This window comes from Cheilinus undulatus, linkage group 18 (genome assembly GCF_018320785.1).
Source record: "Cheilinus undulatus linkage group 18, ASM1832078v1, whole genome shotgun sequence".
NCBI lineage: Eukaryota > Metazoa > Chordata > Actinopteri > Labriformes > Labridae > Cheilinus > Cheilinus undulatus.
The window spans coordinates 39,235,343-39,251,106 of record NC_054882.1 but is presented as its reverse complement, the minus strand read 5'-3'; the positions used below and the strand labels follow the sequence as shown (position 1 = coordinate 39,251,106).

General features: G+C 39.2%; 1 protein-coding gene across 3 annotated transcripts in view; it reads right to left on the bottom strand.

The window, feature by feature from the left end:
• Positions 1–15,764, bottom strand: part of LOC121526329 (peroxidasin) — a 133,870-nt gene that overhangs the window by 20,247 nt on the left and 97,859 nt on the right. For all 3 annotated transcript variants that reach the window (XM_041812871.1, XM_041812872.1, XM_041812873.1), the window contains one exon: positions 11,329–11,486. In XM_041812871.1, the coding sequence (XP_041668805.1) occupies positions 11,329–11,486 (158 nt within the window). The remainder of the gene's footprint in view (positions 1–11,328; positions 11,487–15,764) is intronic.

The following is a 15,764-nucleotide window of genomic DNA, read 5'->3' as shown; positions in this document are numbered from 1 at the left end:
CATATCTAGCTAACTTTACAAAGGACCCTGATTTTCCTGACCTCCATGGGCCCCCAGTTTGGCTGGGTTCCCAGAAAGTCCTCCCATTTTCTCATTTTGCTCTGTCTGCACATGACTACTCTTGATTGTGTATGACTGTGTTCAACCACCTTCAGGTACAGTGGGGGTCCCAGGTCTCTGGGACTTTTATTTGGGGGGTCATGGGCTGAAAAGGTTGAGAACCCCTGCTTTAAATGTCAAAGCAGCATGTGATTAATGCAGTTTATTAAGCTGAATGCACTCATTTTGGACCTGAATTTGGTTGCAATCCATGTGTTATGCTGATGGACCTTACAAACAAACTGCTCTATCACTGTTGAGTAGTTCTCTCAGGGGTAAATGTACAACCTGCCAATTTAGGGGAGTGGAAGTGCATGTAATCTAGCATAGTATTTGCTGGCTGCAAAACAAATCTGCCTACGGGTACCAAAAAAGTAACCTAAATCTGACCCTGACAATGTCTTGTTACTGACATAGTTTGGAACAAGATCACACAAGCAATTAATCAGGATTAAAACAAGAAAAAGTAGAATACATGTATCAGATATTTTGAAAGCAGCTAGTCACTGCTGCTGGCTCAGAGTGGAAAAAAAAAGCTCCCGTCCTGCAGGCACAGTTAGCAGTGTTTTACTAACCTGCCCTGACTCGCTCTGATATGTGAGCACTCCTGTGTTACAGTTCAAATAGGCAGCATATCAATGTGTGTGTCTGTGATGTGTTAGCACTGCAGTGTTGTGGTAATGCTTGGGAACAAGCAGCCAACCTCAGTGAGTGTTAGAAGGCTTCCTGTCTAAAAGGCATCACCTGCTGGCAGCTTCCCACATTCTCTCGCATTACTCACAGAATCGGTTTGTTGTCTGAGTCTGCATGTGAGAGAAGAGGGAAACTATGGCATTGTCCTCTCAGATGAAATAGAGATACAATAAAAACTGGATTCTGCTGACAGGCAGAAATCTCTGTGTTTGCTTGGTTTGGGGCCAGTGCAACAATGAACACTTGGTTGTTGTCATAAGTAATGAAAACACTGTCTCTCTCTCTCTCTTGTTTCACTGAGCTCTATTTGTTTTTCCCTCCAACTTCCACCTGGATGAGACATACTAAAAGCCCTCTTTTATTTCTCAAAATTTTTCTTTTTATCCTTTGATTCAGACTAGATTTTCCAGAGCACTACACATTATATAGACTCTGCCAACTCCACCTTAGAGCTCTTGTGTATTGAGTATTTCCCCTGCATCATAAAGCCAAATACACAGTGCTTAATTTTTCTTCCCTGGTCCACTGAGCATCTTTAAATGCATATGTGGATGCAAGCAAAGACAGATGCTCACAAACCTAAACATCCAAAGCCACACACGCTCCCTACACGCATGCATAATTGAGACAATCTGTGAACTAACAAAAACAATCTTTGAAATTTGTCCTATGCTCCACAGTGACTGTACGTTTAAGCACTGTGTGGTGTGACATAAGGCTAATAAAACTGTTTACAGCCCTCCTCGTCAAATGCTCCATGATTACGTCTCCACGCCTCAGGTCATGCTTAAGAGAAAATGGTATACAGATGGAGGGGCCTTTCTAACGCCAAATGCTGCTCACAATAACACGTTAATTCAAGGATGAATGAGACTTTATTTGGAAACTTCTAACTCAATCAACAGTGAGACTTAAGTCGATTATGCATGTATATTTCCATCCACCTATTGGCTGTAGCTGCCAACCCTTGAAGGTAAAAAGTGATGTTAAAAAATCATAGAACTAGGACAATGAAATTTGCAGCACTGAATTAATTTTAGCTTATGAGATGTAAGTGGTAAAATTTAGTGACTGTGCAAGCAAGGAACACTACAGCTAAAGCTAAGGCAAATATTCAATTCATAGCTTTCAGTCATGTGACAAGCACAGAGGCCTAGAGGGCATAAAGCGCTTATAAAAGCCACAACAACTGTTCATGGGCAGAGGTTCAGAAATCTGTGAAAAGTAGACATACAAATTGTGGAACAATATCCACAAAATGTTTTCCAAAATAAAATAACAATTTCCCACTATCAGTATGGGATGCTCATGATCTTTGCGCCCTTAAGCAGCACTACATTAAAGGGGACATATTTCCCCCTTTTTAAGGCAAGTTAATATTGGTCTCAGAGGTCGCCAAAACATGCCTGTGAAGTTTGTTGCTGAAAAAACACTCCAGTATTGGATTTCTGCACGTCTTAAAACCCCTCTGTTTCAGTCCTGCTCGGAACAAGCTGTTTCTGTGTCTGTGGCTTTAAATGTTACTGATCTGTCTGACTCTGCCCCTGATCACACCCCTCTCAGGAAATGGATGTGGCACTCCTGATGTTACAATTTTAAAGATGCTTTTATCTAAAGTTAATGGCCCTGATTGGGATTTGAACCATCAATGCCTCATACCAGGGTAACCCACTGAGCTATCCAGCATCTCAGCTGGAAGCTATGAGAAAGATCAGGAGAGGAGGGCGGAACTTTCCTCCAAGAGGGGAGGGCCAACCAAACTTGGGGGCGGTGCTAACTCTCCACATGACATCATGAGGGGAAAATCTGAGAATGGCTTGTTTCAGCACACATTTTCTGAAAGGTGAAGAAAGAGAGGGGAGGAGGGAATGGATTTTTCTGGTACTTGACGGGATTGTGGACAGGCCAGGGGCACATACTTTGTATGAAAAACCTGAAGAAGTGATTTTTGCATAATAAGCCCCTTTCAAAAACAGGCAAGATTCTGGCGCATGGGGCGCATGGGGCAATGTGTCTAATGCTGATGTGTTTGGGAGAGCAGGGATGTGAAGGGTCAGGTGCCTGGTACGGGAATGTCGGCTGTGCTTTTACAGTAATCTGGCACGCTTTGCCAGACCTGATCCAGCTCACGGCATACTGGGTGCCCAGGACCTGGTGGGCTGGTCCAAACACGGGAGTTGACAGCATTTGCCATGGAGGGTGCAGCTGTGAGGATACCTGAAGAGATAGGTAATGGGCATGGCGGATGGCCATCAGGAGGCCAAGGCAGTACAGATCCAAGGTTGATGCTGCAAAGTACTGGTCATCACTGCATGGGCACAGGAGCACTTCCAGAAATCATTGTCTATCAACACAGTTTGCCATCCATCCACAAATGCAAGTTAAACCTGTATCATGCAAAGAAGGAGTCATATGCTAACATGATCCAGAAGGATTGTCTTATCCTGGCCAAAGCTCATTTAAAACAGACTGAGACAAGATGGAAAACTGTTCTGTGGTCAGGTGAATCAAAATTTGAAATTCTTTTGTAAACCACAGGAGTCAATGTCCTGCAGACTAAAGAGGAGAGAGACCATCCAACATATCAGTGCCCAATTCAAATGCCTGCATCTCTGATGGTATGGGGATACATTGGTGTCTATGGTTGCTGGAAAGGCACTATCAATGTTGAAAAGTATCCAGAGGTTTAAGAGCAACCTTCGCTCCCATCCAGACAACATCTGTTTCAGGAAACCCTTGCAAGACAATGCTAAACCACACACCACATCCATTACAACAGCATTCTGGTTCTGGGTGCTGAACCCGGACTGCATTGAGACAATTACAGACTGTTGCTGACAGAAGAGGGGATACTACACAACGGTAAACATGACCCCGTCCCAATATTTTCAAGATGTGTTGCTGCCATCAAATTCCAAATGAGCAAATATTTTTCATGAAATGGTAAAATGTCTCAGTTTCAAAATAGGCTGTTCATGTTCTGTCGTGAATAAAATATGGGTTTATTAGCTTTTAAAATTATTGAATTGTTTTAATTCACATTTTACACAGCACCTGAACTTTTGGGGGGGATTTGGGGTGAACATTATTTTTGCAGAAACTTTAAAATATACAGGTTCAAATGTTAAAAGTGATATTTTCAAAGTCTTAGTCTCAGAATGTCTGAGATATCTGGTGCCCCCAAAAGGGCACATGTAGCATTGCAGTCATGAAAGAAAAGAACTTCTTTCAGCTTCACCATTTTTGACAACTATTTAGTTCACAATGAGTGCTGCATGCAAGGCGTTTTTGACATCTGTTGCCTGTACTTCTGGTGGAATATTAGCTAATAATGGCCGACCAGTGGATTTCTGTAGAACAGATCTAACTTTAAGTCACACCTGACAAAATTCAGTCAGTCCCAATGTTTTTAGAGGAACTTTGATAGCTATGGGAGAAAGATATCCTATAGGAAAAAGACATCCTAATATCCTAAATTATTCTTTCCTCAGATAAACTCTATACATTTTTGACTGATCTTGACATAATTAGTATTTCACATGGTTAAGTTTGTATTAGGGAACTCTTTCAATCACGTGTCAGTAAAATAAATAGAATAACATATCATGATGTAGTTTTATTAAGCTTCCACTTACTGGCACACACAAAGCATTCTACAACTTAGCTTGGGGAAAAGTAGGTGCCCTATATAATCAGTGAAAATAAGTCTAATAATAATAAACTGAACAAGAAGCAACTTGACTTTGCAAAAACAAGATTTGGTCCCAATGACATCAGATGTCTTTACACGCATGCACACATATTAATCATTTCCTTAGATCTTAAGTTTTCCAGTGAATATTCCCCTTGCTTTGAATGCATCATAATTAACCACTCTATGTGCCAAAGGCTCCACCCTATAACTCCAGTCAAGAAGTGAGCAGACTCCCATGGGCCCACCAAGCTTGTACCCGCCCTCACACACACGGCAATGCTTGGCTTTCCTTCAGATTTAGAGCCTTCAGACACACTGAGCCTGTAAGAACATGACACTCTCCTTCCTATTAATGATGCAATATTAACTGTACACATCATTTTCAAATTTCACAAGCTCTGTGCTTTCCAACAGCTCGTTGTTTATAGCTTATGTTGAAAAATAACTCAACTGACCTCAGTGACTTTCAAAGTTTGTCAGAGGTTTAACGAACATGAGCATGTCAATATAAAGAAGCTTCAATATAAAGAAGCTTCAGTATAAGGTGACAAAAAAATTACCTAAAGCAGTGCTCCCCAGTGTGTGGACACTGAGGGTGGACCGTGACAACTAATTTCCAATAACTAAAAATAAAAAGATTGGCATAATTTCAGCTGTGAGTAGCTAAACACTATTTATGATATTGATGGGTAGATAGATGGATAAATAGTTAGTTGATAAAGCAATAGATACTTTATTTATCCTGTGGGAAATTCGACTTCCAGCAACAGCTCTCAAGACACCTGACATGAAACATAATATACATGTAGAATCCCCAAGCCTTTGCAGAAAAAAACAAACATTAAACCCTAACAAATTCACTAGTGCTGTTAACACTGACGCGTTAACGCTTGTGATTAATCTTGAAACATTAACGCGTTACAAAAATTATAATGCAATTTAATGATATGACTAAGTTTGACCACAACTTGCTCCTGTAGTCCTACAGCACGGATGTTTACGTGCCTGGGGGTGAAGAGGTGAGAGGGTCAGACACAGCCAGCAGTGATGAGTGAGGAGACAGACCCAGGTCTGCTTAATGACAATTTTCTTTTTAAAAAGCTGGAAAATGTTAGTTAAGATAAAACCAAAATTGTGGGTACATGCTGCAGTGATGAACTGTCTTTACACTGAAGCACAACGAGTCTTAAGTTCCACCTTCAGGCAAAGCACATCTTTGCTAATGTTAGCAAAGACGCTAACAACAACACAGGATCAAGCCATGGTCATACCACTCTGTTCAGCTGCTTCAGGACAGTTTTCTTCTTCAGCTGCTCAGATAAATGCTGAAAAGTGCTCCAAAACTTTGAGACAGTCCTGTTTGTAACAATATTAATCCAGTGTAGAAATCCACGGTGGAATTGGCAAAACTGAAGTTAATTAGCAAACTTTACAAGCTGAAGACGGAAAATATGATGAGTTTAGTTAACCTCAGTGAATGAGACAACTGTATTCTATATATTATGATGTGTTCACTTAAAGTGGGAAAATGTAGTTTTTGATGAGAAACCTCAATAAATACAGTGTGAATATGTGTTTATATTTGAGGGATATACAATAGATGTGACAGACTGAATCAGCTTTTTAACTCAAGCACTACTCAGCTAAAACCACTTGTAGTTTAAATTTTTACCCTTATTTTGTCTTTCCGTCAAACTATAAAAAGTATTGATAGTGGTATCGATAAGGATTCAGATCAGCAATTTAATGTGCTGTACATAGAATTAAAAGAATAAAAATAAAACACTTGTGATGTAATAAACGACATTTTTTTTAATCGAGTAACAGCACTAAAATTAACATTTAAGTTAAATAAAAGTTAAATAAAATGCAATGAAATTAAACTAAATTAAACTAAATAACTAAAATGAAAACCCTTTCAGAAAGATTATGTAGTAAAATATATACAAACTATATTGTTAAAGCATATTCCTGTGGTGTCACGTATACATTCATGTTGTATTGTTATATTCCAGTCTTATGTTAAGTACTTTAACCATTTCCTGATTGAAAAGCAACTTAAGAGACAACAGAATTTAAAAAACCCAGGGAAGTCGGAGCTTATTTCATCTTTAAAACATGCTTGAAGATACATCAGTTACCATCAGATTGAACCTTATGTTGCCATTTTTTAGTTGTTACATTTGATAACCATGGATACCACAGGAAGAGCTTGAATTGATAAAATCTATCAAGGTTAATTTTCAAGAATCATCTGTATTTTCATGTTACTGTGTCATCGATGCTGCCATTAGTCAAACAAACAGTACAGACTGAACAAGCACAGTGATTACTTTATCAGCTGATGCTTTAAGAAGGACTTTTGGATGGAACTGTGTGTTTAACCTTCCCATTAGCTACTCTAAAATATGATGTTTAAAACAGGGTACAGGACAGTGGTAAATTCAGTGTTTAGTGTGCTCAATCACCACGTTCATTTATTCTGCAGACGACCTTTCTAGATGTTTTGTTCTTTGTGTGAAAAGTGAACACTAAAGGAACTAGATTCAAGCTCAAACCAGATCTGCTTACTGCCCCTCCTCGCACCTCGAGTCTGCCAAAGACCTTTTAGGAAACTCTGGTTTTAACATTAAACTGCTTTATTAGGTGTTTTTATTAGTTTTAAACTCAGAGCCCATTTGTTATGGAAAGCGGGAGACTTCTACCAACAATGCGTCCTCTAGTAAAAACCTTGAATGATGACCGTTACAGGGCCATTACTTGGAAGGTCAGTTGGTTAAAGTTAACTCTGACTGTAGCACGGTAGGATCAACAACAAAACCAAGAACAGACATGAAGACGTATCATCAGCGCTGGACTGGAAAGAAAATATGGCATTAGCATTGTAACTGGCCCTTTTCCCCCAGGCTGAACAAGACATGACTACACAGCTCCGTCTTCCCCTGTAACAGACCTGCCAAATTATTTCACTAAACTGTGACAAAACTGAGAGGTGAATACCACAGACCAATAAAATCATGTGCATTTGCTCTGTTTTCACTAACTCTCTGGCAGTCCACCATGGTGGACGCAATATCCTCACTCAGGTAAAAGTGCATAAAAAGAAAGTAATCATAACAAAAATTAAATAAATAAAAAAAAAAGACAAATAATATTTATCCAAAATCCTACAGTGACATCCTAAAGTGCATCAGCCCACCGTGGAAATGCCCTGCAACCTGACAAAAGTGAGACAAATAGAGGTTTTCTCTCACTTAAACATTCAAATGTTCTTAAAAAAGTTTAGAATTTTATTATTAAGGAAATCTGAACTGTCTCTTTAGGAGGGCAGCATCCTATTCAATACATTAATATTACATGATAAGCTTGAATGCAGATTTTATTATTGTAAGCCTTAAACCCCTATAAACTAGTGCCACTCAGTACGTTTACATGCACAATAAAGTTGAGCTATGGTTTAACGTATACAGAAAGAGAACTGATTCATAAACAGGAGCATGTCTGCCTCCATGACAGTAGGAGGCAATGTTTCTGCTTCCAGCTAGTTACTGTTAACCTGACACATCAGATGGATGTGTTTCACACATCCATCTGGTAAACCTTCCATAGACAGAATTTGGAAAGGGCAGAGCCTTTGAAAAAAAACCTGGAGAGAGATTGGATACAAGTTCTGTCCGTGACATCTTTACGGGCCAATCAGAGCAACAAAACACGTGACATAGTCCCTACCGAGGAGTTAACTAAATAGAGAATTGCATAACGAGAACCATAGAGACTGTAGACATGTCAGTACACAACTTTCATCGTTTTTTGAAAAGAAAACAACTCACTGCTGTTCTTTGTTCCTCTTTTAATGAAGAAATTCATCTAGTTCTGATAAAACTGATGCTATAGCAGCATCCACGCTAACGTCTTCTGCCATAATTGCACCGGCTTCTTGTCGTTGCTTGCTTACGGCAAACCTCCACTGCATCGGGAAGTACTGCCCCTCAACACAAATTGGTCCTGTCACTTTCTAACCGGGCCCAAACTGTTCAAAGGGGAGCTTTGCAAGATGGATTTGCCAGTGAGAAACATGGAAAAGGGCGAATCCATCTGTTTTGCAAGGTTAGGTTACTGTGGGAATTCCTCATGTTGACCTTGCAGACAAGTTAACAAAGATAACATATACATAAAAGACATACAGTGAAAACAAGGACAAACTTCTCAGCCAAACGCATTTTGTATATGCACTAATCTCTCTTAGTTTTACTTTTGATAGAATTAAGATAAATTGCCTCTATTTTGATAATTGAAGGTGAGAAATCCAATTTAGTACGATTAATGTCAGACCAACATGTTTGCATGCTTTAAAGTCCAGTTTTAGTCTAAGTAGACTCGTTTTCAGACTGGATGCATGTTTGCTGTGTGACAGCTGCGGTGCGTGTCAGCTGTTTGCTTTACCTCATCAAGTCTCTCTACAAATAACTATCCATTAAATAACAAAGCAGTAGAAAAATCAGACCAAACATCCTGTACGAACGAGGGGAATTTCTCCACAGTACTGTGTTTATCTCTCCTGTAACATATTCCACCACTTTAGACATGCATACCTGCTAAATCAGGGTAAATATGACTCTCTATTTATCATTGTCCTGTCTATTTTTGCTGAGGGGTGTGCAGTGCTACTTGCAGAACAATCAGGCAAGCCTTCTATTTCTAGATTCTGAGCATGTGAGAAGCACATATCAAGCACATGGAGGCAGTCTCAAGGCCCAGGGGTCTCAGCTTTAAATGTTGTACCACTTCTCCTGCGAAGAATGTGATCTATAAAAAAACAGACCTGATGGTGAAATGTGTGGACCCCAGTGACCCATACATGGGAAGGAAGGGGGAAATAATGATTTAAAATATTTTCCTTGTGTGTGATTTTCTGTCCTCTTGTCACTGAGCACATTTTAATCACCTGCATGTTTTTAATCATAAAGTGTGTAAATTACACATGGACAGCTCTCATATTATCATTATATATTCTCATAATAATAGTTCATGCTGAGCAAAAAACAAAAAAGTAAACAGCCTAAATAAAGCCTAAACTTTTCTTTAATCATGTCCTGTAGTGATCAATATAAACTCATTTTAAAAATATCTTATAGTGGAAGAGAGATCTGACATTATGTGAAGGAATCAGTGTGGGCCTTGTAAACCAACATAAACTGGAGTGAAACTCTTGTGTGATGCTGACGGGTAGATTTTTTGGCATCGTAAGAGGCGTGTGTAAATGCAGCAGCAACGAGGCGTCAATCTGTGATTTCTTTTGTTTGTGGCTGGTACTGCTGTAGCAAACTGACAACAGGTGTTATCTAGCCATGCTTTTACTCACATACACCTCAGTTTCTGTGTAAGAAAGTTTATTTCCTTAGACTTCCTTCCTGTTGCCCTCATAGCCTTTTATCTGATGGCCCCTTTTTTACTCAGTGTCATTCATAAGGAGCCTTGCATTGACAGTTTAAGGTTGAATGCAGGTTTGTGAAGGGCAGAACAGAAGGCAAAAGTATGTGTGCTAGGGGCTGCATAGACTAGTCGACCAGTTGACTTTACTGCTGTGTGATGACTCTTTTTGCTTAAAGTCGACTAGTCACTCATCACAAGATTAAGCATTTACAATGCCTCATGTGTAGCACTTTTTATTGATTTATCTAAGGTTTTTGACACTGTAGACTAGTTTACTGATAAATGTGCTTCGTCACAGTGGCATGTCAACCCAAGCAGCATCATGGTTTGCCAACCATTTGAGTGCCAATGTGTTCAGATAAATGGATCCGTCTTTTCTTTTATGGAGGCCCAAAAGGCGTGTCTTAAGATTCAGTTTGAGGACCTATTTTATTCTCTGTTTATGTCAACAATCCGTGTGATAACTTGTCAAATGCCTCAAATTATTTTAAGCAGATGACACCATAATTAGTATTTTTTCTGTTGTTAATACATTTTGAAGGCCTTTGAGTTTTTAATCTGCTTTAAGTGTTTTTCACTCCTGTCTGCAAAAACTTAACTTGGTCTAAAATGCTGAGAAAACAAAACTCATGGTCAATACAAGTTCAAATACAAGCAAGTTACCAGGGAGCATCCCATCAATTTAATACATAAGACTGACCTAGTCTCAAATCTATAAATATCTGTGTTGTCTGTGTGATCTGAGCAATACTTCTAGGTTTTTAGAGGGCATTTTGTCAGCGGCCTTAAGTAAAAATTGGTTAAATGAAGGCTAAATAAACATAAAATGAAACAATGAACACTAAGAAGATGGCAGGTAAGGCAGATAATGTACCACTCTAGAAATAGTGACAGTCCATCAGGGTTTTCTTTTGTAAATTCTGTTATATACCATATCAACTTTTGTGGTTTGCACTCACATGAAAGTCGACTTTAAAATTCTCAAGCCGTGCAAAACCTAATGTGTGCACAGCTGGATCAGGATTTACATCTTATATTTTAAAGATAACATTGCGTTTTTTTGGGGGGTAAATCTCTTATCCAATTTTGGCGTATGCTGATGCAATATTAGTATGGATGCTATGCACAGATTTTTTCGCAAGACCCCTGCACCAAAATGAAATTCAAGCTGTGATGCTTCCATTACGCAGCCGCCATGCAGCCGTGACCCAATAATTTGACTTTTTCTGTATCTAGATGTACTGAACGTGCACATCTTTATTATTTTACATTGCTAGTCCATCATTAGAATCAGAGAACAGATAACCTTTGCTCTGTGTATTTACCAACACTTTCTTTGTAATGGAAGTGAGGGAAAACTATAGGGTTAAACTGTATGATTAGACACTTTGAATCCACATGAGCCTGACCTGTCCCGTTGGTGTCGACCATGAGACCCTGGTTGACATGGTTCTGGATGAGCAGAAGCGTCTGTTCGAAAATCTCTCCTGCTCGAGCCTGCTCCACTGTGTAGGGATCCCGAGGATACCGGAAAAGAGCGAGGAGCTCTCCAGGGGTACGAGGCTGACTGGAGAGATAGAGAATGAGGGTGTAAGAGAGACAGAAGGAATGAAAATATCAAACATAAAGAGGCACTAAGAAGTGAAATAAAATAAAGACAGACATTAGATATGAGGATATGTTTATAGAGTTAACAGAAAATGTGTGCTAGTGAAGGAGGTGTGACAGAAACACATTATCATGAAGCGGGAGAAGAGATCCGTTTCAAATTCAACGTTAAATAACATTCTTCAGGAGATTTTTTCCTTTTTAGCTCAAGGGCAGAATAGCAGGCAGAGCTTTCTCTGTAACTTTCCAGAAAAGTTTTCCGCTGCAGCTCGATCAGGTCAGAGAGTTCAAACAAAGAGAAGCTTTAAACATGCACAAACATCTCAGACATTTCACTGATGAGCTGGGTCTCCTTCATCAGGAGCTTACCACATGACTCTGTGTTGTTCCTGCTTTCACCGTTTCATGAAAACCACTGACTGGACAGCTTAACGATTGTTTCAAACTACTTTCTAAAATACGTATTGAACTCTTCAACCTCATCCTTTCAAGCTCAGCCAGAGTTGTTTTAAATGGTGTGGAAAACCATAAAACCACTTGCCAGATCCACATGTGCTCAATCCACCCAGGATAAGATGTAATAAAAGAATCAAATAAAAACACAATATGGTTTCATTTTGCAAGAACATTCTGATGTGACCAAATTACTGATGAAACATGAGCATTTGCTTTCACATCTTAATGACAATAGTACAGAAATGTTGTTTGAAGAGAGGCAGCTTTATTTTAAATTGGGCTTTGTTTCTAAGCTCTTTTTGATTCTGAATGACAGAGAGTTTTAGTTTTCTTTAAAGGGATGCTTCAGATAGCAGCTAAGAATTAGCCAACAACAGCAGCAACATTTTGCCTGGGATCTAATACATGCAGCCAAAGTACAATTACAAGTTTATAGTTTTTTTTTGTCACTATCAAGGTCACAGTTATTCTAAGTGTCTGACAATATTACAGACAGGACCCGTACAGATATTGTTTTTGTTTTTAAATAAAGACTATAAGACAGCAGGAACAGCCAGTTCACTCGTTTCTATCTTAAATTCTTTCTTAACTATTGAAGATCAACGTACATTTTTTCATCTACAGCAGTGTTACTCAACCCTGCACAACCAAAGAGCCAAACTGTTGAAAAATACCTTTGCAAGAGCCACAAACTAAGTGGTGGAAAGTGGCAAGAATGGGTCAGAGTGACAAAACTAAGTTAAAAGGGGCAAAATGGTCCAAAAGCAGCAAAAAAGGGTGGAAAAGGGAAAAGTCCACATACAATGCCAAAAACTGGGTAAAAAGTGACAAAAATGGGGCAAAAAGGTGGCAAAAAGGACACAGAGAGGCAAAATTTGGGTGAGTAGTGTCTCAAAAAATGGGTTGCAGGTGGCAAAAATGGTCAAAAGTGGCAAAAACATGACAAAAAATGAGTGACAAATAAAATGGGCAAAAGGCAGCAAAAGGTGGGAGAATGGGCAAAAAGCAGCAAAGAGTTGCAAAGATTGGGGGGAAAAGTGGCATTTAATGGCACAAGCAGCTTCAATGGGTAAAAAAAATCAACAAAAAGCAGGACAAAGAATCAAAAACTGGGGAAAATGGGGCAAAAACTGGATAACAGTGGCAAAAATGTGCGAAAAATGGCAAAAAAATCAGTGACAAAAGTAACCTGAAAGCGGTAAAAATGGATTGAAAGTGGCAAAAATAGCAAATAAGGGCGATGGAAATGTAGAGACAAAAAATTAAGGTTGACAATTAAAGTCAAGTGTGGGAAACAACCTGATTAATGTGACTTGTGACTGGATAATTTCCGAGGTCAAAGATTCCCTTTTTTTTAGGTTTTCTGGGGGAATAATATTTAAAATTAAGCCATAAAAGAGCCACAAACCATTACAAAAGAGCCCAAGAGCTCTAGAGCCACATGTTGAGTATTACTGGTCTACAGCTACCTTTTATCAAGGCTATCAATTGATTAAAAAAGTCTATCACAACAATTACAGGCTATGCAATCATATTCACAATTAATGGCATACAAGGATAATAGAAGAAGGACTGCAGTGCATGTAGATATAATAAAATGGTAACAGAACAACTGGAAAGAATGTGCTTCTGAACTGTATGAGATCTTTTTACAAGTTTTTCAAACACCAACATGGATTTAAACTAAATGGAGAAAAAATTATGCATCACTAGATGTTTGTCAGGTGTCTGAGCACTCAATGTCCTGAGTGAAATGTACAGCTACCTTTGTGCTTACTGCTTTAGCAGTATACAATGGCTCACAGTATAACTCAACGAACCCGTAGCTATTGCAAACTCATGCTGAAGCTGGCCAGGAGAAGAACAAAAATATCTTTTCCGTCATGAAAAACTTTCAGTGCGGCTCTTTGCTCTTTATTTAGTAAAGAAATGTGGCTCAGTTCTGATAAAACTGCTGCTACAGCTGAGCTAGCTGTGACACTGGTTGAAGCCAATGCTAACGGGTTCTAGTACAGCTAAACCCCCTGTGGCTACTGCCTCATTCTCCTCAAATGACGCTGATTGGTTCAAACACTTTTTGGCACAAACAGTGTAGATTGAAATCTTCAAGGTGGATTTGCCAGATGACAGACACGGAGGCTTTCAAATCCATCTGCTTTGCAAGGTTAACAGGAAATTGAAGCACACAGCTCTATCCAGTCCGTGACACTGTTTTAATAAACAATACTATGGATTCTGCCAGATGGATGGATGGAAAATTGATACTATATAACCGATGAATAACCTTGCAAAGCAGATGAATACACCTGGTTCCATGTTTCTCACTAGCAAATCCATCCTGCAAAGGTCCCATTTGAACAGTTTGGGCCCGGTTAGAAAGTGACAGGACCAATCAGTGTCGAGGGGCAGTACTTCCGGGCATGATGGAGTCATGACGTAAGCAAGCAGCAACAAGAGGCTGGTACAATTATGGTGGAAGAGATTAGCGTGGATTCTGCTAAAGCGCCAGTTTTATCAGAACTTGATGACATTTCTTTGTGAAAAGAGGAAGAAAGAACAGCAGTGAGTTGTCTACAAAAATGAAAAAAGTGATGTACTGACACGTCTACAGTTGCCATGGCTTGTGTTATGAAGTTCTCTGTGGAGTTTACTCCTCAGTAGTGGCTACGATGTCATGTGTTTTGTTACTCTGGTTGGCTTGTAAAGATGTGACAGACCCTCCACGGTGTTCTTCAAAGGCTCTGCCCATCCCCAAATGCTGTCTGTGGAAGGTGAGCGAAACAAATCAATCTGGCGTGTCTGGTTAACTGACGAAGGCAATGATAGTTAATTATTTTCTGCTTTCTACAGGCAAAAACTATTTAGTTTGTCTATGGACTCTGCTAGCTTGAAGGGGATTATGTTGCAGAAATTACTGCCTGTTTCTTAGCTGCTAGTAAAAAACAATCTGCTGGAGCAATTCCATAACCCTTTTTACCATTTTTTTTAATCAGATAAGTGAATTTTCTTTTGTTAACAGAAGTCAATCCCCATCTGTCTATTAAACACAAACTTTACAAAATACTGAATTTAACACATATATACCTTACAGATTTTAAGCACAGTATTGTTGATAAAATTAAATCACTGTGTTCTTTGTAAGGCTAAATTTTTCTTCTCATGTTTCTGTTGTCACATTAGATTTCTCTTTCTCTAACTGCTGATGATATTAACACTTGTTTGAGGCTGAGATCTGTTGCCAATATTGATTTCATCTCTTATTATTATTATGGTTTTCCAGTGGGGAAATTATCGCTGCCTTAATCTCTTTTAGTTTTTGTGATAATTTGACAAGAATGGTGATACAGATTTGTTTTAATTATGAACAGCTGCACCAAACAAAAATAAGGTCTGACTGTCTGCCCCCTTTCAGCAACACAGCTGATGTCCTTCTCAATTGGAATATCAAGTGCTGCTACCTTTTATTTCACTCTCATATTTGAATGTGTTTTTATTATCCCCAGACCAGGTTCAAAGACTCGGGTCGGTGCTATCAGCCAAAGAGAAGTCTTCCTCTTGATCTGTGATAGCCATTAAAGAAAGCTGGAAATCCCCTAATCTCCATCTAGGTTACCACACTGTGTTCGTTTGTGTCTATGTGTATGTGTGTTTGTGGATGTGTGTGTGTGGGCAGATTGTGTGAGTGTGTGCATGCCAAGACAAACACGACTGCTAACCACATCATTCAGCAGGATGGAAACACTGGAGCTGGATTGAAACCACCTACATCTCTTACAGGGGT